The following is a 24,726-nucleotide window of genomic DNA, read 5'->3' on the forward strand; positions in this document are numbered from 1 at the left end:
CCCTAAAGGGTACTTAGACCCCAGCGAGCCCCCTCCCCAGCCCCCCCCCCCCCATATTCCAGAGAGGGTACTCAATAGCACCATGGACCTCTTCTACTACATGATGCTTTAACATGCTCTGGCACACAGGGGGTTAATGAGCTGTACACATCCATGCATCTTGCACATTATCTATAGTGATTATTAAAGGGACAGGCACTCAGGGAGGGGGCAGCAGGGGCTGTTTGCAGCTGGCAGTGCAGGTCACTTCAGTCTCCCTGTTAGCTCCTGTTTATTCAGTTAGTGAATGCATTCTGCCATGTTTATGATTAAACAGCAGGTTGGGGATAATTATTACCCTGTGTTCTGGGGATGATCAGATAATACCCCCTCCTCCGAGAGGCAGAGAGTGGTACTGAGCATGGCTCGGGAGGGGGGGGGGGAGGGAGGCTGTGTGAGGGAGGAGGGAGGCTGAGAGAGGGGAGTCGCCTTCAGGCTCCAGCAGTGGAGGATGGCAGCCTCGCAGGATGGAGGCAGCCTCTCAGCACCAGGGCTGGGTTAATATCTCACTCGCCCTACCTCGGAGCTGCTAAACCAGACACCGGCTTCCACTGGATCCCCTGGCAGATCCCCCAGACAGATCCCCCGGGATCCCCACGCTGCAGACTGTCCTCACTCATCAACCAGGTGAGCATTTCTCCATCAGCTGATTGGGGAGTGGGTAAGGGGGGGGCACCCCCTCTGGCAAACACAGTGTTAATGCATGGCTGCATGTAATAATATAGATCACCCAGATACCGCTGCAGCCTCCAGATCATCAGTGATCACAGACAGGGATCCCTGGGCATGCGCTCCTCTGCAGCAGGCAAGGGGTTAACCCTCTGTGGGTCTCAGCGTCCCCTTCCGGGGGTCTTCTCCCTTTACATTCAGCATGTTCAGGGTTTGCCTGATTTGCAGGGTGGTAGAAGGAGGTGGGGGGGGGGGCAGACCAAGACACATTAAGGAGATGCTTATGTCTGCATCCTGGCAGAGCCCCCTGGACCAGACGCCCTCCCAATGATCGGGGGGGGGTTGTGTCACACACAGGGTTAATTGTGGCTAAAACATGATATTGATAAGTTACCTTTTTTTGTAATCAGAGCCCCCCTCCTCATACCCCCAGGGAATGTTATTGTTACAAACTGGCAATTATGTAACAATTTATAAAAACAAAACAACCCCAACGTTCCAAGCACTCTTTCCTGTCCAGAGCCCAGGCACATGCCAAGCTTTTTGAGTGCCGGGGCATTGCACAGCCGTCCGGTGCGTGATGGGTTAATGGTGTTTCTGGTGTGCTGGGGCACCTTTATGGCATGGTCTACCCCTGTTGTCAGGGCAGGGTAGAAGCTTTTAGATAGAGGAGGGGCAGGTGGGGGTAAGAATGGATCTTCATGACCTGGACATACAGTTTGCCACTGATTGCGCATACAGATCTGGAAGCATGGGGTGGGGTGGGGAGTGTGGCTGCTGCAGAACCTCTTGGACCCCAGAGATGCCAGTTTGGGGTATTTTATAGACCAGACCAGTGTTCTTTTTTTTGGGGGGGGGGGTATTTTTGCTGTAGGAAAAGCCCCGCATCAGGATTGTTTGGGTTCTGTCACTGGGATTCTTGGTACTGAGTACAGCTTCACTGTGGCCGTCATGATCTCCCTGAGGCAAGCCAGCATTCAGAGCTCGGAGGGTCCCTGTAGATATTGATGGATGTACAGCAGCTGCTGCGGGGGTCTCCTCGGAAATTCTCAAGGGAAATACGCCTTTTTTTTTTCAAGCCAGATTAAATTAAAATGTCCAGTGTGATATTTTTTCAATTATTTTAGAATAATTATCCTGAGTGGACTTAGAAGTCGCTTAATTCTGCTTCAGTCTCCAGATAGCGGGGGTCTCGACTATGCAAAGGAAAGGGTTAAATGCCCTCTCTCTTACATTAATCCTTTTAGGCTCCTCAGATATCTAATTTGTACGTCGCCCTCTTATGTCATTTTATATCTAAACCCCCGTTTTACGGCTTCCTTTGGCCTACTCACCGGCCCCGTGAGCCTCATCTGCTCAGCGACGGAGGTCTGGCAGAAAATATTGTAGAAACGTAAAAATATGAAGACATTATGGGTCAGAAATTCACCTTTTGTGGATTTAAAATGAATGTGATATTAGTTTGAATATTCTTCACGTATATTAATATCTGTGACATCATAATTATTAACACAGAATGAAATGTGTTCCAGCAGCAATCATTTTAATACCAGTTTTCCCTACGTCTGTCTTTGTTGAGCCAGACCACAATATCATATCTTATCCATTGGCAATGAGCTGCATGCTGTACCCTGAGAACCCATAAATCAAATCCTAATAATACCCCCCCCAGACACATTGTTCCCATGATTCTGTCTCCTGCAGGAACATAATGCTGATTGCACCAAATTTACTACAAAATAAAAATTCACAATTAGCAGCATTTTTCGGACAATGTCCTTGGGGTGTCCGCCAGACCATGAAATCACGTGTAACGATCAAAATGTTACAGTTTCACTTATAAAGTTCAGGGTTTACAGGCTTTAGATGGAATGTAAGGAAGTTTTAGAAAAGTGGAACAGCCTCCCAGCCGAGGTGGTAGAGGGTAATACAGCGAGGGTATTAAACATGCATGGGATAGACATACGGCTCCTGAATCTAAGACTAGACCAACGACTGATTAAGGTTTGAGTCTTTACAGCAGGAGAAACGGGAGACTAGACGGGGGCCGGATGGGGGCCGGTCTGCTTTTTGATAAATAAGATAAAATAAATTAACCCCCTCCCCCCCTGATACTGTGCTGTTGGGGGACAAACGCTCGGGGCTAGGAAAGCTAATCTCGTGAAAGGCATTAAAGCCGTCACCTTTTGCGACCGAAGCCATAAAAATACCGTTTTTTAATGAAATACCCGCTTCTGGTTAATTTTCAGCGGCCCGGCCGAACCTGCTCCGCAGACCGCGAATAACCCGGGGGGGGGGGAGGGGGGGAGACTTGTTAACTGGAAATTTTTGGTGAAATATGTAAAACTTCGAATAATCGCACGCGATTGGAGACGCGCTCCGGTGACTCAGATCGAGCCCCTTCGTCGATGGGTAGGAAGTGGTTTTTAACCTCTTGTGTGCCGGCGGGGCAGGTGCCGGCTCGTGGAGACGTGTCTCCAATACTCATACCTTGTTGCGTAGTAGTGTACTTGCTCAGGGCGCCCCGGGTGATGTTGGGGTACTTATCCATACTCACTCTGTTGTGTGGGGTATCGGGGAAAATAGTAAGGATTATTACCCAACTCCTTATTCCAGTAAACAAACAGTTAAGTCAGGTCCAATAGATTGTAAGCTCCTAGGAGCAGGGCCTTCATCTCCTTTGGTATCAGTGCGTTTTAACATCATAACTTCCTTTTTGTACCCCCAGTTATGGCGCCCGTATCTCTCCCCAGGTGGGGGTTCCCCGCGTGACCCTCAGCCTGCGTTAGGCCCTGGTACCGTGGGGCCTCAGTAAGCGAGTGAGGGTCCCGGAATTGGGTAGAAAACCTTGTTTTTAGGGAACGGCCTCGGCGCGGCTCTCTGTGAGGTCTGTTTGTTTTGCAGAAAAACACGAAGAACTCGAATTTCAGGAGTCCTCGGCCGGTTTGCGGAGCGGAAACTTTTACAAACTGTGTTAAGGTTCAGCGGCTCCGGTGAGTGACGCCTCTTGCTGGTCACGAGCGCCGTGGGGTGATGGGCGTCCGACAGGCAGAAGGCGTAATTTCACCCCAACAACGAAAATGCGGCCCGGAGAATGGACACCACATCCAGTACCAGTCTAGAAAAGTATGGTGCAGGAGACGGGGTCAATGGATCTCTGGTCTTCTTCCCTGATGCCCCCCGATGCCCCTCTCTCCCCCCCTGATGCCCCTCTTTTCTAGGAGGTCAGAATGTTTGCTGGGTATGAGGGGATCGCAGGGTTCTACAGCCCTAAAAGCCCCGATAATGTGTATAGAAACAGCAGGGAACAGCTTTATAAATGAAACGGGGTAAATAAACCCCATTATTCTTCTTCTAAATGCCCCCCTCAGTCACACAAATACCCCCGGAATAGTGTATAGCACCGCCCCAGCCACACCCCTAACCACACCCCCTAAAACAAATGTACCCCTCTTTGATCGTTTCAAATGCTACCAATAATGTTATTCCGGACACCTTTACTAAAAAGTCAGAGCTGAAATCCTGCTTTTATATACCAGAAAATGTTTTGGTTTTTTTTTACTGTTCAAAAAACGGGGGAGCAATTTTCCGGTGCGCTTTATCTGTCTGGCACTTCCTGAGCTGAAGACACGGCAGGAAGTGGCTATTGTAACGGAAAAATGCATCCCTTTTGTTAAAAAAAGATTATGTTTCGAGTAAAACCCTTTCTAATAAAAAACGTGCAGACTTCCTGTCTGCTGATTAGAATATTTATATTTATACGAGATCCTGATATACATCTCGCTAAATCCGCTGGAAATTTGGTGACTTTTTGGCAAATATCACGTTCTCACAAATCGACAGTTTTGGTGCCAAGCTGTAGTTCCATCATTTCTGTCTTTCCTTTGAAGATTTAATCAACTAAATGTCTGGAAACGTTTTCCGTTTCTATGGCAATAACCTCTCAGTGGTTACCTTTTGTGTCACATGACAATTAAGTGTTCCCGGCCAAAATTTCTGTGAAAAGTTTGGTGGGATGTTTCAATCAGATTGTTTGCTGACGAGCGGGACCCTCATGAGCTAAAGGATAGATTGCAAGCTCATGGGCAGGGTCCTCAAACTCCATTCATCCCATGTTTCCGGGGGGGGGTTGGGGGGAGCTGGTCCTAGGGGCCCGCATGATGCACGTTACTTGACCCCGCTTAGCGCTTCTCTGGGACCAAGCGGCTGTACCGGTTGCACCTGTCCGATGGCGGCCCTGCTCCTGAATCCAAGATGAGACCGAGGACTGATTACGGTTTGACTAGACGGGGGCCGAATGGGGGCCGATCTGCCGGCAGCGTCTGGGTTTCTGGGTGTTAGAGGCTATAAAGCAGCGGGACCTCGCGATATTCTTTTCATGTAAGCACCGGAGACCCCGCGAATGCCTCGCTCCGTAACGTCTGTGACGTCTGTGGCTTCGGGGCTTTCGCTCTCCTTCTCCGAGAAACGTTAAAAATGATGAATCAGACCCGGAGAATGTTTGAGAGCGTCGTCGTGGAGGCCCGCGCTCGCTCCAGAATTCCCAGTTTGTGTTACTAAATTTTACCATTCATTCCAGTTTGGACAGCAAAAAGTGGATGGGGGGGGGGTTACAATAGATTCCAGATGCTTTGGTTGCGTAATAAAGGGCAAGACTGTCCCAAAAAACTCGCTTTTACGCAGCGTGGAGGAATTACGCTGACGGAAATGTTAATTTGATGCATATGTCTCTAGTTAGATAATACTTGAAGGGGCCCACATCTGCTGAGAGGCTGCTCCACTTATCCACAACCCTTTAACATAAAGCCAACAACCGGGCGAGTATTTGTAGAACTATATATGGAGACAGACAGACCGTAAATAAGTACTTAAACTCAATAATTAAGTTAAGTTTAACTAATTTCAAGTATGGGTATTAAATCCATGCCCTGCGTCTACAGTTTCCATGTATGACATCATACGCAGCTCAGTCTATAACGTGAGCCGAGCTATGACATCAAGGTGGGTCTACCGAAGGAATGCCCAGCCCCCGCCCAGGAATTTCCAGCAACTATGTAGTTAATAAAGAACGCCGACACCGTTTATTAACCTTTACAGCCCCGCGGAGGGCAGATTCAGCGGTTGATGCTGCTGGCGGTAAGCGGTTTGTTGTGTACAAAACAGTCGGAGAAGAAAGCGGAAAATTTAACCCAAGCAGTTAATAAAATGTTTATACTGATGAATTACGAAGTGTCACAGGCATAAAAAAACAAATAAAAAATAGCAAAATATATAATTTCAATAACGAAAAAAAAACACAAGAAAAATGTATAATTTAATAACAGAAAAATAACACAAAATTTATAGTTTAAATAACTAAAAAGCACGTAAAATGTATAATTTAAATAATGAAAAAAATCAGGCAATATATATATAAATAAATTAAATTAATAAAAAGAAATTGCACAAAATGTACCATTTAAATAAAGAAAGAATTTCACAAAATATATAATTTAAATAACCAGAAAATTGCATAAAATATATTATTTAGGAAGAAATGAATTATAATCGAGGTTTATTATATCTGCTGATCCAAGTGGTTTATGGGAATTCGTGTTCATTTGCATGTTTGCGACACCGCAGCACGATTGGTCGGTTTCTGGCGCATTCCGACCAATAGGACCGCACTTTTTTTTCTTTTGTAAACTTTTTTTTCCAGTTCATATCTTTATTTATAATGTTTTCTGACAAATTCGCCCCTATTTTTGTCTCTTTTTTATCCTCCAACAGAAAACAAAACAAAAAAAAAGCATCTTCAGCAGAATTTTTTTTTTTTATTTTAAATAAATTCCGCTTTCTCAGCATAAAGTTAACTGTGCATTCCAAGGTCGCTTGAAGGTCATTAACCGGCTGGTATAAAGATCACGGCCGAGGACGGGTCCTTTTTAAAACGTTTCTTCTGTCCTTCGGCAGTTTCCCGGCTTCATCAGACTTCTTTTTTAGGGCACGATTGTCTAAGCTGCGTCCCATGCACTTTATGCCGTAACTTTGGGGTGCGTTTTAAAGGGCCAGTCCCCAAAATAATTTGGGACAGTGACGCCAATCCTGACTTTCCACCTTCTGCTGTATCCCAGGATAACTTCTTATTTATCAATGCCCCCCCCCATAGACGAGCTGGACAGTCTCAACGTGGGGTCTTTAGGGTTCTGACGTTTAGGCATTGGTGGGGTCCTAAGGATACTTTGTCCTTACCGGCTTATTAACGTATTGTTATAACGAAACTGATGATGTCATAGTTGCCAACTGTCCTGATTCGCCACGGACAGTCACGACAGCAGGACTTTTAGCCGAATGCCCCGACAGCCCGGCCAGTGGCCACATATCGTTGCCTTGGAGCTTACGCTGGATATGAGCCGGCGCAGGCTTTTTATTTATCTTTTAATTGTGACCTCAGCATTTCCTCCGCCTGTTTAATCCTCCAAGATAAGCGGCTGCCCGGCCGAGGCGTCTCTGGGCTGCCTTTCTCCCGGCAGCTGCTCCAGAAAAGCGCCGGCTTCTATTATTAGAGATTATAACCTGATTTCATTTCCAAACGCGATTTCTATCCTTCCGGGTCTTTTTTTTTTTTGTTTAAAAAGAGAAGAATATTAAAAGCTCTTGATGGAACATCTGCAAAGACCCTGAGCCAACAGGAGCCTTCAGAGGCGCACCAGATATTAACGGCAGCAAATCTGACAGTTAGTACAGGAAGCAGTCATCTGATACATTTCCTTTCTATTTAAATTTTAAAAATATTTTTTTTGGGGGGGCAAAAAAATATTCTATAATTAAATATATATAAGCGTGTAAGTTTTGGAATCCCGAGTTCTATTAAAGTATAATGCTTATTGTTAGCATAGTTCTGACACGCCCCACTCTCTGCCCATTTCCCCCCTTTAACAGCGGTGTGTGGCTACGTCAGCGGGACCGCCCACCGATGTCAATGGGACCGCCCATGCATGTCAACGGGACCGCCCACCTTTGTCAATGGGTCCACCCGCTGATGTCAACAGGACCGCCCACTGACGTCAGAGAGACTTCCTGCCCGCATCTCGCAAGGGGGGCTCTGGGTAGGAGGAGCCATGAAGTTCCCAGGTAGAGCTTGACAGGATAGCGGAATTTGAGACCCCAATTTCCACGGTAACGATTTCATTCTCCGGTCTCATACTCCGCATTCTACCTCCCAAGCTCCGCCCCCTGGGGGTCCCGATACACCAGGGGGGGGTATGTGAACAACTGGTTAACATGTAACACATTTAAAAACTTTTGACTCTACAGTCGCCCCAGAGACTCATTTTTCGGTCTGGAATGCCGAAAAACTAAAATCCCCTGTTTACTAAACGCAGGGAGCCGGCGCTGCCGCCACCAAACATTCTGTTTCTCCAAAATATTTATAATCCTCTTATAATCGTTTTGGAAATAAAGCCGGCGGAACGCCCTGTGAACGTTTAAAAGCGCAATTAATCAGAGAAAGAGGGATCTTTGGTCTGAGAAGAAGTAATGAGCTCAGAAGATAACAATCACGGGGACGAAAGTCACTCAGCGGCCGCTGAATCCGTTCATTTGTCACGAAAATAAAAACATGAAAAAAAATAAGGAGATTTCTTTTTGATCCTTTAATCATCTCACCGGCTCACTATTAGGCTGTAGGGGTATATTCACTAAGGTGGGGGTTGGCACCTATTCTGCTGGAAGAGCTGAACTGGCCCTGCATAATGTATAGATCAAGCAGTGACATGACTTAAACCAAATGATTTAAACATGCTTTATCCAGGGCCACCCAACCTGTTTGTGGCACTGGGGTCAGACCCTTATAATGTAACGTTTCAGTGAATAGTGACGCTACTTCACTGGCTATGAGTAATAGGCCTGGCAGTAGTTGCCCCCCTAGGTAGGTACGGGGCAAATTCTTATTATTTATCTTTGGATAAAGAGGCAAAAACATGTATTTTCTGCAGTGGAAGTTTATGAGAAATGCATTAAATGCGTTATTTAGGTGGTCGGACGCGCGGAGATAGTACCGTTTATGTGCCAGTAGGTGGCGCTGTAAGTGTTAATTTGCAGCCCATAGATGATTATTGGAATATTCTTCCTTAAAAAGATCAAAGTTTGGGTGTTTTTTTGCTAGAGAGCAGCTTATGAGAAGACGCCGCAAAATATATTTATACTCCATTCCAGAATGTGGGAACTTTCATATAATTTGATTATTCTGATGATTTTTCATATCATTTTTAGTGATAAATTGGTCGATTGGGTTTTTCATCTATGGGTCATCAGAGGGTTAGAGTGTGTGTGTGTGTGTGTATGGTGTTAGAGTGTGTGTGGTGTTAGAGAGTGTAGGTGTATGGTGTTGGAGTGTGTGTGTGTGTGTGTGGTGTTAGAGAGTGTAGGTGTATGGTGTTAGAGAGTGTGTGTGGTGTTAGAGAGTGTGTGTGGTGTTAGAGTGTGTGTGTGTGGTGTTAGAGAGTGTAGGTGTATGGTGTTAGAGAGTGTAGGTGTATGGTGTTGGAGTGTGTGTGTGTGGTGTTGGAGTGTGTGTGTGTGGTGTTAGAGAGTGTAGGTGTATGGTGTTAGATTGTGTAGGTGTATGGTGTTAGAGAGTGTGTGTGGTGTTAGAGAGTGTAGGTGTATGGTGTTAGGGTAAGTGTGTGTGAGTGTACGGTGTTAGAGTGTGTGTGTGTGTGATGATATTGGAGTGACTGTGTGTAAATGTATGGTGTTAGGGTAAGCGTGTGCGTTAATATGTGATATTAGAGTGAGTATGCGTAAGTGTATGATACTCACATGTGTGAGTGTATGATGTTAGCATGTGTGATCGTGTGTTTCTGTGTCTCGATGGTGTGTGAATGTATGCTGTGATGTGTTGAAAAACAATTATTCAACAAAAAAAAATCCAATTTATAGAAAATTTTATCCCAATTCACGCTTCTTAAATATACATTTCTTTTGTTTTTTCCCTCGCAGAGATTGGCTTGTAGCGGATCGGGGGCCACTCGGTGCCAAAGACTCCGAAGATCTCATTCCCCTTCCTGTTTTCTCTTTCGGAAAGGTGAGGGAATGGGGCAGAAATGTTATCAATAACTTAAGGAACGCATACACAGCTACCTAATGCAGACGAGCACTCATCGGGAGAGGTGGAAACGTGGATTTAAAGGGAACTGTCACATGTGAGAGGAATGATCGCTGACTTCCTGATTGTGTCATTATTTAAAGTTCAGGTTTTTTTCGTTATTTCAATGTATATTTTCCATCTCGAAGCTTAAAAGACACAGCAGAGTTATTTTATGCAAATTCCCCTCCATTTCCCATGATCCCCCAGTGCAGGCTGCATCGGAATCCTCCCGTCAGCCCAAACAGGAAGTTGGAAGCCGCCTCCTGTTCCCTCCCTCCCGTCAGCCCGAGCAGGAAGTTGGAAGCCGCTTCCTGTTCTCTCCCCGCGTTGTTTTAGCGGGTGGCGCAGGAGCCTCCAGCGCTAGAGATTGTTTCCAGCCGCGCAGGTCCCTCCGTAACGCTATTATCACAGATACCTCAGGGCGACGGGCAATTTAACCCCGCGATGGCAAGGTGGCGGCTCCCGCATATAGCCCAACAAGGAATAAGAGAGGGTTTTTTTTATATTAAAACTTAATTTAAAAAATGATATTAAAATTTTGATCTGATAGGAGATTTTTTTAGTAGAATTATGGAAATATTTCACATTAGTCGTTGGGGCGGCGGATCTTCTGTCCCTTTAAGTGAACTTTAATATTTGACTCACGCTGTTGAGTCACGTCCGAAGTCTCATTTCCGGGACGTTATACATAACTCCATGACTCACCTTGTATACAAATCTGTCCAATCATTTAATTCTGCCAAGTGTCCCGCGATGCAGGGACTGGCTGGGACAGAATCAGGGAAAGATTCACTAAGCTGCGTTACGTTAGCGTGTTACTTCTGTAATGGATGGTACATTTTTTGGGGGGGTTGATTTCCAGAGATATTTCTCAAAACTCACTAATCATATTCCTCATTCACTCTGCGCTAGATGAGCTAAGGTGTGATGAGGAGCAGAGCTGTGCCACGAACAAAAAAAAATTCAATAAAAATGAAGAACAATAATAAATATATACTTTTAAAATAAAAATCATTAAAATCATGTTACAGCTTGCTATCACTCTCGCCTCACGTCTGTCACTCTAAAGAGTTAATTTACCTTCCTTCCCGGGTAACTACCCCCTAGGTGATAACAATAACAAAAATGACAAAAATGCGGTTTTTCAGTTATAACTTTGAGTGTGTTTTGCCAACTCTCTGGGAAAATAAGGGGTTAATAGAGCGTCTTGTTTTAAGATCCCCTCTCTTTTCTCTAGACACCCCTCTATTCACTATTCAAATGCAAAGTGTGGGGTGGAAAAAAAGGGGTTCACTTAACAGCCAATCAGAATCCCCCGTCCTGTGCAGGCTCAGTGTTGATTTTTTTCCCTGATCTCTCTCTCTTTCTCTCCTCTCTCTCTCTCCCCTCTCTCTCTCTCTCTCTCTCTCTCTCTCATTCCCATGCTCATACGATCAGCTCTCCGTGCCGTCTCTGTACGAGGAAGTCAAGCTCCGCTCGCTCTCTCAGTTGCGACATCTGAACCCGACGGCTTGTGAAACTTTATTTTTTTTTCTCGTTATTTTTTTTCTCCTCTCTCTATCTCGTTTTACTCCGTCTGCTTCCGCCATTCCATTTACAGCTACAGATACTTTTTTTTTTTCTCCTCCTCCTCTAAAAGAGACCGAGAGCCAAACCACAAGAATGAAACGCTAAAACTTTGGCTGCAAAGCCACCATTTCCGATGCACGAGGGAGCCGCCGGGCGTAAGACGACTCTTTGGGGGAAGAAGAGGCTCGGAAACCTAAACCTGCGATCGGAATCGAATATTTCCTCCGGGTTTTATGGCCGCTCCGTCGGATTGGGTCTCGATTAAAAGTCCGCCGTTCCCTGCCGGGCTGCGCCGAGACGTCCGTTAATTTATGCAAAGCCGGGCGGCTCGCGGGATTTATTCTCTGCAGCAAATGCTGAAACGCGCACTGACCATGAGGACTCTTCGCAGGTCGAAATTCATGAGTTCACCCAGCCTTAGTGATTTGGGGAAGCGAGAGCCGACGTCACTGGAAGAGCGAGGGACTCAGCAGAAGAAAGCTGGATCTAACGCCACCTGGAACAGGTACCGTCTTCTTTAACCCTTATAATACCATATTAATGTGGTTTTCCAGCGGAGAGGGTGGTAGATCAGTGGAACTGCCTCCCAGCAGAAGTGGTAGAGGGTAATACACATACCTGGGAGCACCAGGTTCTCCGGGTCAAGACCCTTGCGATGGTCTCCCTGACGTTGGTGGGAGGTCCCCCTGACATTGGGGGCGTTCCCGCTGATGGCAGTGGGAAACATCCCCATTTAAAGGGAAAATGGGCGGGGAGTGAGGCGTGTCAAGACCCCGCGACCCGGAGGATTCAGGTCTTGACCTGGAGAACCGGTGCTCATCCGGCAATGTTCGGGTTAAACCCAGAGAGTTCCCAGGTATGCCGATGACGTCAGTGGGGGGGTCCTGCTGAAAGCTGCCCGTTTTTGGAGAGGAAGTGGCGAGGAGTGGGGTGCGGTGACCCGGGGGTCCAGAGATGTGGAGAGGCCCCCTGTGCTGGAATGTTATTCACTAAGAAGCCCTCAGATATAAAGATATAAAGTCACATGGTCTTTTCTGTCCTCGGTGGTCTCTCTTGCTGTATAGGGTATCATGCAGAGAGGATATCGGGTATTTGTTTCCTTTATTTGCCCCTCCAAGAGAAGTCGCGTGGGACAAGTCTGTCAGTTACCTCCCACCCCCTATAGCAAGTTGGGCAAAAAAAAAGGTGCTGTCTGGATAAGAGGGAGGGGTTATGGGAACGCAGGAAGTCATCAGAGATACAGGAAGTGATTCTGGGGTCACCAGAGGTGTTACCGGGAAACATGTGCCGGGAACTTGCTTTTCGAGCGACAACCCGATTGGTGAGAAACGCCGTGCGAAGTGACAAATTTACCCCTGGGTCAGGCCTAGGGCAGCATCCTCCAGCCACCACCCCCGTGTCTGCTGTCATCACTATAGAGTACCAGGATATGATGTCATATCCTGCCATTCCGTGATTTAAAGGGACGCAGCACCTTTTAATCTGTCCTAAGGAGGCTATGGGGGCCTGGCTCCTCCCCCATAGTGTAAAAGAGCCAATTGGGAAGATCTGGGATCTCCCTCATCATCACCCCCCCCCCCCCCACCAATCTAGTCCTAGTCGGCCATCGGCCAATAAGAAAGCTGCTTCTGTAAAATCCAATTTATCACAAATTGCTTCTTGGAGCCACCAATGGGAGTTATTTATTACAAATGATAATAGTCGCCCAATCACCATAGCAACATGCGGAATTTTGCACTAAAATTGAGTACAGTTTGGTAATTTTAGTTCCCAGGAACCTTAAACTAATATTATGTACTTATTTATTTTCAGCAAAATGGGAAAAAATGTTATTATTTGCATTAAAGCGTTTCCGCCGCGTTACAGAAATAGCGATTAATGTCGCTTTACCTGCCAGCTTCACAGAAATGTAACCAAACGCTGACTTATGTATAAATTTATAATGGAAATGTCGGAAAAAGATGAAATAGCCCTGTTTAAACATTTCTACGGCCCACGCTGTCAAACTGGAAAATAATAAAAACTCTGTGATTCCGAGAAAATAGCTTATTTTGGCCTGGCACGATTTAAGCTAAATTTACAATTATTAAATTATGAATATAAATGATAAATGTTAAATTTCCCATAGTTATTGAAATAATAAAATATATATATTTAAAATCTTAATATTGCCTTATATGGTAATATACATTAATATATATTTACTTTTATTATTTATTAATTGTGAGGATCAGAACAAGTCATACATTTTAAAATCTCTATGTTAGTTTTGCCTTATATGGGTATTATAAGGCAGGATTTAAGATATATTTGGGGTTATTAATTCTGGAAAACAATAAATATATATATTTTTTATTTATTTATGTATTTATTTAAATATATATATATATTATATGGTAATATATATTTAGAATTATTTGTGTTTATTAATTATTTATTAAATATGAGGATCAGAATAAACTGTACATTTTAAAATATCTAGATTTCTAAAATATATATATATATTTAAAATGCCATTTTGCCTTATATGGTATTTAAAAGGACAGAATGTACATAAATTTGTCAGATATAATGTATCTCTAAATTCAACAAGGGCATTAGAAACGCCTTTCCTGGTTGTGATGAATGCCCAACGCCTTCCCAAAAATAATTTTATCATATTTGATTATTTTTGCTGGGGACAATTAATTGTCATGTGACACAAAAGCAGATGCTGATACGTTGTTGCCACAGAGAAAAACATTAAAAGTATCTGCATTAGTTTTTAGGGAAAAGAATAAAATGCCCGTTCTGCGCGGATGTGCTGGAGAATGAAAGTTTAGCTGAAGTGGAACCGCACCGTTAATTGTCAGATACCCTCCGGCAGGGGGTGCAGAGACCCCCCCTTTAAAGCTGGACCGTCCTGCGCTGCTCTCTAAACGTCATTAAAGGGTCGGATTCATAGGATTTGGGGGTTAATCCATTTGTGTTATGAGGCTGTTTTCATGAGATTAGGGATTGCGGAATTCTTTAGTATTAAAAGGGGAAGCAACCTGAAAACTCACAACACAACAGAGTTCACCAGCAGATCGGCCCCCGGCGGCCCCCGTCTGGTCGCTCGTTTCTCTTCCTGTAAAGACTCAAACCTTAATCAGTCGTTGGTCTCGTCTTAGATTCAGGAGCCGTATGTCTATCCCATGCATGTTTAATCCCCTCACTGTATTACCCTCTACCACCTCTGCTGGGAGGCTGTTCCACGTATCTACCACCCTCTCAGTAAAGTAAAACTTCCTTACATTCCATCTCAGCCTCTGACCCTTAAGAGGCTATGATGTGAAACTAGAGAGAGAGGCTCAGAGAATCCCCCCTACGCATTTGCAGGGAGGAGACCGCGTACATTTAATGGGACCACTCAGCTGTCACGTGGTTTTTTTTAAGAAGCAGCTCTCGAAGGGTTAAAAGAGCTCTATGTCTGCCCCCCCCCCAGGGGGGAGTATCGATACACCACGTAAAAAGAATTAGTCCTCCCCGGGGTCCGCAGCGCCAGCTGTGCCCGGAATAATAAACAGAGGCAGCTGGGCGCGCGTTAACCCTTTAATGCCCGCAGGGTTCCGGACTTAAAACTTCGATCCAATGTGCGTTTATCCTTTTTGTCCGCGTAACTAAGCTGTTGCCGGATAAACCGCGACGCCTTTTCGGGGCCCCTCTGGGTACGGCCGAGGTACGGCGTCTGCGCATGAAGCGGGACAGAAGGGCTTAGACGCAGTTTAACCGTTTCTTTGATGGGTTTAAATGCCCTGCAAGCCCCCAGCTTAATTTTCAGGAATTTTACTGGGGAGGGGGGTTCCTGACCCTGAATCTAGAACCTCCCCTGTATAAATTGGTAAGAAAATGTGTCTTTTTGGGCTCAGAGAGAGAGTTTTCCATACATTTTGGTGATTTACTTCTCCCAGGTTTTGGTATGCAGTTTAACAGTTTATCGCTGGGAGCCGGAACACACATGGTTAATCCTCGTGTTCGGGGGGGGGCACATCTGTCCCCCCTCAGGTGTATCTGTCACTCTTTCCAAAGTTTTGGCAGAGAGGCGGCCGGTGATTCAGAATTTCCGGCTCGGAACCGTTTGCCGGAATGACGGAATGTTTTCGGTTACGTTAATTAACATAAAAGGACAAAAAACATCAAAACCGAGGAAAATGATTCAGAACGGAACAAACGGAACATTATTATTATTATTATTATTTATTGTTTTATATAGCGCCATCAATGGGTGGACAGGACATAACAAGTAGTATATAACAGAAACAACAGGCGAGGAGGGTCCTGCGCACAGGAGCTTACAATCTAGAGGGTGCTGCATCAATCATGACAATGATAGGTGACCATTCTTTGTTGCCATAGCGGCAGGGAAAGCTGCCTAAAAGTTTGCTTCGGTTTTAAAATACATCACGTTATCAGCTAAAGAAAATCGAGTAATATTATTATAATAATGTAAAATCCACATTATTATTATTATTATTGTTATTATTATTATTATTATTATTATTATTGTTATTGTTATTATTATTATTATTATTAGTGTTATTATTATTATTAGTGTTATTAGGTAAAGTGTCAGCTTTTATCCTGACTCTAATTATAGCAAAAATAAAAAAAATTGGCCCAGCATCCTGGGGGGGGGCTTCCTGACCCCGGTACTCAGGGTGAAGGTATAGTGAAGGGGCAGTTCCACTGCTTGACTTATTTTATCCCTTTTGTAAAGAGACACTCAGCACTCCATGCGTGAGACCCCCCTACCCTCCACGAGACCCCCGTGTCACACGCGCTGTCACGCGCCCCCCCCCCGCAAAGGAAACCAAGGTCTCATTAACTCCCGAAGTGCTCTAATTGGAGTTTAATGGCTTCCGTCTGGATGATTGACATATTGTGTAAAACAACAAATTGAAGCATTATCTGATCATTCTCCCCGTTTCCTTAGAAACAGGGAGTGCTTAATCTTTGTTCATCAGGAGAACGCGGGATCTGATTTTAATAAATTCCACAAAAAATAATCATCTGGTTACTGGAATTTCTTGGCGCTTTATTCATGGAGTAAATCTTTTTTTTAAATGCAAAATTAGCCGATTTTTGAGAAAAAAAAATTAGGAATTCCGCGGCAGCTGACTTTTGTTTATTCAAATTTTTGGAATTAAAACACAATTTTATTGATTGGTGAAAAGTAGCAGATTTTGGGGTTTCTTCGGAGGTTTGCCGCTGACGGTTTCGGGATAAATGACGTTTTAAAGAATGAGTCAATTCGAGTGTTTTTGGTGATTTATGGGCCGGCCGTTAGCTTTTATCAGCGTTTGGCTTCGCTCAGCAAAAAAGCCGATTCTCAAAAACCGCTGACCTGTTCCTTGGCTCCGAAATCGGGTTTTTTCACCTCGAATGGATGACGGTGATAAATAAATACCGGATATATAAGAGGCTTTAAAACGGCGAGGAACGGGAAATATTCAATGATCTGAAATCGCTGTAAAATAGCATGAAATTCCCGCTGCGTTCGGGGTGAATAACGGCGGATTTCTCTCTGTCGCAGCATCCAGAATGGAGTGATTTCCGTCTTTCAGAAAAAAGGACTTCCAGATCATGAACTCTATAACCTCAACGAGGGCGTCCGGTGAGTACAACGTCCGGCCCCTGTATAATGTATAGATAAATCAGTGACCGGCCCCCTGTATAATGTATAGATAAATCAGTGACCGGCCCCCTGTATAATGTATAGATAAATCAGTGACCGGCCCCTGTATAATGTATAGATAAATCAGTGACCGGCCCCCTGTATAATGTATAGATAAATCAGTGACCGGCCCCTGTATAATGTATAGATAAATCATCGACCGGCCCCCTGTATAATGTATAGATAAATCAGTGACCGGCCCCTGTATAATGTATAGATAAATCAGTGACCGGCCCCTGTATAATGTATAGATAAATCAGCGAGCGGCCCCTGTATAATGTATAGATAAATCAGTGACCGGCCCCAGTATAATGTATAGATAAATCAGTGACCGGCCCCTGTATAATGTATAGATAAATCATCGACCGGCCCCCTGTATAATGTATAGATAAATCAGTGACCGGCCCCTGTATAATGTATAGATAAATCAGTGACCGGCCCCTGTATAATGTATAGATAAATCAGCGAGCGGCCCCTGTATAATGTATAGATAAATCAGTGACCGGCCCCTGTATAATGTATAGATAAATCAGTGACCGGCCCCCTGTATAATGTATAGATAAATCAGCGAGCGGCCCCTGTATAATGTATAGATAAATCAGTGACCGGCCCCCTGTATAATGTATAGATAAATCAGTGACCGGCCCCCTGTATAATGTATAGATAAATCAGTGACCGGCCCCTGTATAATGTATAGATAAATCAGCGAGCCGGCCCCCTGTATAATGTATAGATAAATCAGTGACCGGCCCCCTGTATAATGTATAGATAAATCAGTGACCGGCCCCTGTATAATGTATAGATAAATCAGCGAGCCGGCCCCCTGTATAATGTATAGATAAATCAGTGACCGGCCCCCTGTATAATGTATAGATAAATCAGCGAGCGGCCCCTGTATAATGTATAGATAAATCAGTGACCGGCCCCTGTATAATGTATAGATAAATCAGCGAGCCGGCCCCCTGTATAATGTATAGATAAATCAGAGACCGGCCCCTGTATAATGTATAGATAAATCAGTGACCGGCCCCTGTATAATGTATAGATAAATCAGTGACCGGCCCCTGTATAATGTATAGCTAAATCAGCGAGCCTCCCCCTGTATAATGTATAGATTAGCGAGCCGGCCCCTGTACATTGTATAGATAAATCAGTGACCGGCCCCCTGTATAATGTATAGATAAATCAGTGACCGGCCCCTGTATAATGTATAGATAAATTAGTGAGCGGCCCCTGTATAATGTATAGATAAATCAGTGACCGTCCCCCTGTATAATGTATAGATAAATCAGTGAGCCGGCCCCCTGTATAATGTATAGGTAAATCAGTGACCGGCCCCTGTATAATGTATAGATAAATCAGTGACCGGCCCCTGTATAATGTATAGATAAATCAGTGACCGGCCCCTGTATAATGTATAGGTAAATCAGTGACCGGCCCCCTGTATAATGTATAGATAAATCAGCGAGCCGGCCCCTGTATAATGTATAGATAAATCAGTGACCGGCCCCTGTATAATGTATAGATAAATCAGTGACCGGCCCCCTGGATAATGTATAGATAAATCAGTGAGCCGGCCCCCTGTATAATGTATAGATAAATCAGTGACCGGCCCCTGTATAATGTATAGATAAATCAGTGACCGGCCCCTGTATAATGTATAGGTAAATCAGTGACCGGCCCCCTGTATAATGTATAGATAAATCAGCGAGCCGGCCCCTGTATAATGTATAGATAAATCAGTGACCGGCCCCTGTATAATGTATAGATAAATCAGTGACCGCCCCCCTGTATAATGTGTAGATAAATCAGTGACCGGCCCTCTGTATAATGTATAGATAAATCAGTGACCGGCCCCTGTATAATGTATAGATAAATCAGTGACTGGCCCCTGTATAATGTATAGATAAATCAGCGAGATGCCCTGTATAATGTATAGATAAATCAGCGAGATGCCCTGTATAATGTATAGATAAATCACATCTATCCCTTTATAAGGGGTGCCAGGGACTGTTCAGGGGTACTTTTTGGGTAAAAACATCCAATGTTACAATTAGCGTTAACAAGTAGCGTAGAATAATCAGTGGAACTTCCTTCCGGACTCAGTAGGAAGAAGACGTTGATTTGGCCCCAAAAGGGCCCGTGTTGGTAAATTACTATGGTTTGCATGTATTTAACCCTTTCATGTTCCAGGCAGCTATTCCTCCCCGTCAATCGTCTCGCACTTAGTGAAAAAAATAAAATAATAAAATAAAGGGATTAAGCTGTAAATATCAAAGTTCACGTTTATTGCGGCTGAAGCTGGGTTTGTGGCGCTGCGGGCGGATCGGGGCGATTTACGGCGTTTGTCTTCTTTCTGAGGTTTTTTTATTCCCTTTTAAGATTCCGATAAGAAAAGAGTTTATCCGACTTTTACTGCTCTGCTTCCCAGCGGATTTTATCGCTCAGTAACTTTGTATCTTTCACCCCCGCACCTTTATTTAAAGAGAACGCGCTTTCCTTAAACATATATTTTCTTAAAATAAATCCGGCCCCTGAACGACTCCCAATATAAAGAGTTTTATGAACTTTTTTAACAGGGAAACAGTTTTTTAAATCACTTTAAGAATGCAGCTTCTGAGTTTATAATTGTTTTCCCCGCTTCCTGATAGGCTGTTAAGTTTTTATGTTTTTTTTTTATGGTTTATGGTTTTATGTGTTTTGTAACCGGTGCAGGAATCAGACAAAAGTCATATAAAGAAAGAGACAGCGGGAGAGACCGCTAGGATCTCTAAAACCCCTCAAAGTTGCCTAGGAATCAGGCTTTAATATAGTAAGAAAAATATTCTAAGGCCTGACGAGCCGATATCAGAAAAATATGGATGGAATGTTTTGTTTACGAATGTAAACATTTTCTTTTGTTTACAGGACTTTAGAGAAACTTAGAATGCTATTTGTTTTATTCGTAAATATAATAAAAATGCAGCATTTTATTAACCATGCGATATTTCAGCGTCCGGCTCACGTGAATAAACAGGGAAATATTTCTAGTTTTTGGATGAATGGATTAATAGGTTTGTAGAATCCGCTGATTTCCGGTCTTTCTGTTACAGGCAGCTGCTAAAAACTGAGCTCGGATCATTCTTCACGGAATACCTTCAGGTGATTCCATCTATGTGGTTTGCTCACCAGTGGTGGTCCAGGGGCATGTCATTACTGAAAGAGTGGTAGATACGTGGAACAGCCTCCCAGCAGAGGTGGTAGAGGGTAATACAGTGAGGGGATTAAACATGCATGGGATAGACGTACGGCTCCTGAATCCAAGACGAGACCAACGACTGATTAAGGACACAAGGAGACAAATCCGTGGGGAAATAGCTCTATTATATCACTTTTTTGTCCCAGAATGTGAATTAATTTACCGAAATTTTACTAAAGGGCATTTAAATTCCCCAAATGATTTATATTTAAAATGATTGACTTTCTGTGGTTTCAGAACCAGCTTCTCACGAAGGGGATGGTGATACTTCGGGACAAAATTCGCTTTTATGAAGGTGAGGCCAAATCCTGAAACCGTCTGAAAATCGCCTTTAAAATCAATTGGCCTGGCAGTGGGGGAGGGGCTTGTATTAAATACTGCATTAAAATATATATATATAAAAATAAAATATAAAATCTATGACTAAGGCTGAAGTTGTGTTCCGTTCTTGCACTCTGGCGCCCCCTACTGACACCAAATGTGTTCTGCGATGAGTAGATTTTTTTTATTTTATAAACCTATATTTTTATTTCAGGGCAGAAACTTTTGGATTCTTTAGCGGAAACTTGGGATTTCTTTTTCAGCGATGTCCTCCCGATGCTCCAAGCGATCTTCTACCCCGTCCAGGTAAACGTGAGAGATCTGCGTAAACCCGCCTCCGGACGGACGGCAGTACAACGGCGTCGTTTAATCGCCCGCTTTTATTACAGGGGAAGGAACCTTCCATCCGGCAGCTGGCCCTGCTGCACTTTAGGAACATAATCACCCTGAATCTTAAGCTGGACGATGCCTTATCCCGGCCGCGGGCGCGCGTCCCTCCCTCCATTATCCAGATGCTGCTAATACTTCAGGTGAGAAAATACATCCACCGAGGGGGCAACTTCAACAAACACCCCCTGAAATGTGCCCATCGCTGAAGGGCTGTATTTAAAACATATTTTTTAATACCCCAATAAACTCCCTTTATCTGCAGACCTGGAGCCGCCATTGCTGTTGGCCATGTGATATTTTGGTTTAATCGCCACACTGAGCTGATGCTTTATGGCGATGCTAATGAAGTCTGTCGCTCCATAGACTTTCATTAGTCAGAGAGTCCAGCTGGTTAATTAAATAGAATTTAGGTAAATAAGCAGTATTTTTCTCATTTCTAAAAGCCATTTTTTTCCCGTAATGTGTTTTTCAGGGAGTTCATGAATCTAGAGGGGTATCGGAGGAGTATTTGAACCTGGAGTCTCTCTTACAGAAGGTGGTCTCACCGTATCTCGGTACATACGGACTCCATTCTAACGACGGCCCCGTCACCCACGCCTCCTGCATCTTAGGTAAGAGAATGGCAGTAAACGGCTGACAATCTACTGCCCCCTAGTGGCCTTCATGAGTATTTCTAAAGTATGTTCATTTAGGAAAAGTTTCACCACTGAAATCCAAAACCTTCCGGCAGATCGGCCCCATCCGGCCCCCGTCTAGTCTCCCGTTTCCCCTGCTGTAACGACTCAAACCTTAATCAGTCGTTGGTCTCGTCTTAGATTCAGGAGCCGTATGTCTATCCCATGCATGTTTAATACCCTCACTGTATTACCCTCTACCACCTCTGCTGGGAGGCTGTTCCGCTTATCCGCCACCCTCTTTGCCCCTGGTTATGCTTCAAACCAGCTTTAGTGGCTGCAGTGTAACTGTGTTTTTATGTAAGATCTTACTGGTTTTTAAAGTTGATCTTTTGCCAAAAATATAAGCAGTAGATTTTAAAAACTACTAATATTTCGGAGACAGCGCGTGGCGGCGTATCCCAGCGCGTTCCTGTACTCTGCTTTTTGATTGGCTGCTGTGTAACTTTGTCCTAATTGGTGCAGAGAACAGGAAGTAGAACGTCTCTTAGAAGAGTTCCCAAAAGGGCTTCCCCGTAAAATGTTTGACATGTTTTTTTTTGTGTGTTTTTCGACAGAAAAAAGGATATTCCGGCGTTGTCCGAAGTCCGGGGAAATCGTCACCAAGAACCCAGTGGTTCGATCCAAGAGCTACAACAACCCTCTGCTGACGCCGGTGGCCGAGTACGACATGGAGAACTTGGCCTCCAGCGGGACGGGGATCCGGCGGCACTCGGTGTCGGAGATGACCTCGCTCCTGGAAATCCAAAGCTACTCCAACCTGACCACGATCCTGGACTCCAGCTCCAAGCTGTCCGTGTCGGCCTCCAAGCCGCTGCCTCCGGGAGAGCCGGAGAGGCCAACGGCCGCCAACGGACAATTTACTCCAATGCACGACCTCAACGAAAACCAGGCGGGATTGTTCCGCGGCCAGGACTCCAGAGACGAGCTTCCCCGAGAGTCGGAATCACTCCCGCCGCCTTCCTCCAGCCCGGAGACCATGGTGGACCAGATCTTGGAGTCCATTGACTCGGACTCTGAAGGGATTTTTATCGACTTTGGCAGAGGCTGCTCCAAATCACCCGGATACACCATGGATGTTGGGAGACAAAGCCTTGTATAGAGGACTTCACATTTTCTAAATTTTTTTTAAATATTTTTTTTTTTTTTTAAAGATATTTCAACCTATTTTTCCATTTTTTTGCAGAATTAAAGATTCTTCTTGGAATTTCTTCACGGAACCCGAAACGATTCATAAGAATGTTCTGTCGTTGCATTTTTAATTAACTCTTCAAGTGCCAGGGGTTCAGATAACACAATGTGTTGGCCTCCCTTCCAACAGCCAAAGGCAGGGCTTCCGCAGGTAACTCCCATGGAGGCGCGGACATGCGCGAACCTGGGCGGAAAATACCGCTTTTTCACGCGGAAACATAGAATAGTTACTGAAACGCTGTATTTATTAGATTACCGCAAGCAATCACTTGATACGCGCATCGTGGCATGGTCACCATGGAAACAAGGTTTCCCCCGAATGCCATTTTTGGAGATTTTGCTTTGCCCCCCTATGCTGAGGTTTGCCCCTATATGGGGTCATTAATAAGGTAGACATCGTCCTAAATGCAGCTTTTTATTTAAATGCCTAAATTCCCCAAGTCTTTGCAGTTACCCCTAAAAAATGGCTTCCTTTTTAGTAGGAAAGACCCCAAAAATCTCTTCTTTACCCTCCTTAAAACCACCTGGGGGGCTCCGGGTGGATTAAATCTTTTTATCCATTTAATAAACGAAAAAATGCAGACCCTCTGAACATTACAAATCGGGCAACGCGTGTTGAGGGAGGGGCTAGGGGAGTGGCCAGAGCAATGGTGGGCATGGCTGGGACCGCCCACCTGCCACACCCAAAGAGCCCCCTTGCCGCAGACTATGGTGGGGTAGGAGCCGCCATGGAGATCCGCGCTGCTCATTCTCTGTGTTTTTAAAATCTTTAGGACTCGTCTGGGACTGGAGCAGGACTCGGGGGTCGGGGGAGGCACTAAAATTCAGTGCGATCTTCTTTATGTCACAAGCAATAAGACGTCTCGCAGTTTTCTTTTAAAATGGATTTATGGAAATTAAAAATATGAAAAAATGCCAAGGAAAAAAAAATACAAAATAGCTTTATTGATTGATTTCGCTCCTCAGGACTTCTTTGGACTCTTTCCAGGTCACAGGAAGTCCGGCTCGCTCGGTTCTGTGGTCTTTGGGGTTCCGAGGGGAACGGCCACTAAATGTTTTTTTTTTATTACTCGGATCCAATTACGTATCGAAAATAAATTGTCAAAAAACCTCGAGCTGCAGATGCCTCGTTTTATTGGGTCGGTGCCTCTTTTTTTGTTAAAAATGACTCGTTTATTTACTTTGAAATTAAAAAAAAAAAATGAAATCCTTTAGTCCCAAAATATTGGAATATTTGTAAATGTACATTTTTTTGTTCAGATAATTAAATGATATTTTATACAAAGAAATCAAACTGTTATTTAATGGTGGTTATTGCCGGTAGAATAAGTTCTGGCCACCAGGGGGAGTCGTTGGTCTCGTCTTAGATTCAGGAGCCGTATGTCTGTCCCATGCATGTTTAATCCCCTCACTGTATTACCCTCTACCACTTCTGCTGGGAGGCGGTTCCGCTTATTCACCACCCTCTCAGTAACATAAAACTTCTTTAATGCTGAAAGAGCTTATGCTTTCTCCATCAGTGTGACTGAGTGGGCGGACCGGCCGGCAGCGACACACAGAGGGCGGATCCGCCTGTCGGCACCCGGCGGTCGCTGGCCTTAAAGCGAAAGTAAAGAACAACCGGCGTGTTTTCTGAAAAATGAAGTTTTTTTGAGTAAATTCACCACCGGCTCCGAAAAAATAAAACCAATAATAAAGGTCCCCCTTTTTCTGTAACGCCTGAGGGGGGCCCTGCATTCCGAGTCCGCCCCCCCCCCCGGATCGCAGCGTATTTTCATGAAGAAAGTGTGTTTTTGGTGATTCTGTAACT

General features: G+C 44.5%; 1 protein-coding gene across 3 annotated transcripts in view; it reads left to right on the forward strand.

Moving 5' to 3' along the window:
* Positions 1-586: 586 nt before the first annotated feature.
* Positions 587-24,726, forward strand: part of ARHGAP8 (Rho GTPase activating protein 8) — a 37,099-nt gene continuing 12,959 nt past the window's right edge. Inside the window, exons 1-10 of one of the 3 annotated variants that reach the window (XM_053462718.1) lie at positions 587-666; positions 9,691-9,775; positions 11,799-11,912; positions 16,962-17,042; positions 20,195-20,243; positions 20,578-20,635; positions 20,876-20,967; positions 21,051-21,191; positions 21,524-21,662; positions 22,283-22,859. In XM_053462718.1, coding sequence (XP_053318693.1) covers positions 11,809-11,912; positions 16,962-17,042; positions 20,195-20,243; positions 20,578-20,635; positions 20,876-20,967; positions 21,051-21,191; positions 21,524-21,662; positions 22,283-22,827 — 1,209 coding nt within the window. In that variant the 5' untranslated portion in view covers positions 587-666; positions 9,691-9,775; positions 11,799-11,808 and the 3' untranslated portion in view covers positions 22,828-22,859. Of the gene's footprint in view, positions 667-9,690; positions 9,776-11,539; positions 11,913-16,961; positions 17,043-20,194; positions 20,244-20,577; positions 20,636-20,875; positions 20,968-21,050; positions 21,192-21,523; positions 21,663-22,282; positions 22,860-24,726 lie in introns of those variants that run through there. The other 2 variants (XM_053462716.1, XM_053462719.1) reach the window with 2 other exon arrangements.

Source organism: Spea bombifrons, chromosome 4 (assembly GCF_027358695.1).
Source record: "Spea bombifrons isolate aSpeBom1 chromosome 4, aSpeBom1.2.pri, whole genome shotgun sequence".
NCBI lineage: Eukaryota > Metazoa > Chordata > Amphibia > Anura > Pelobatidae > Spea > Spea bombifrons.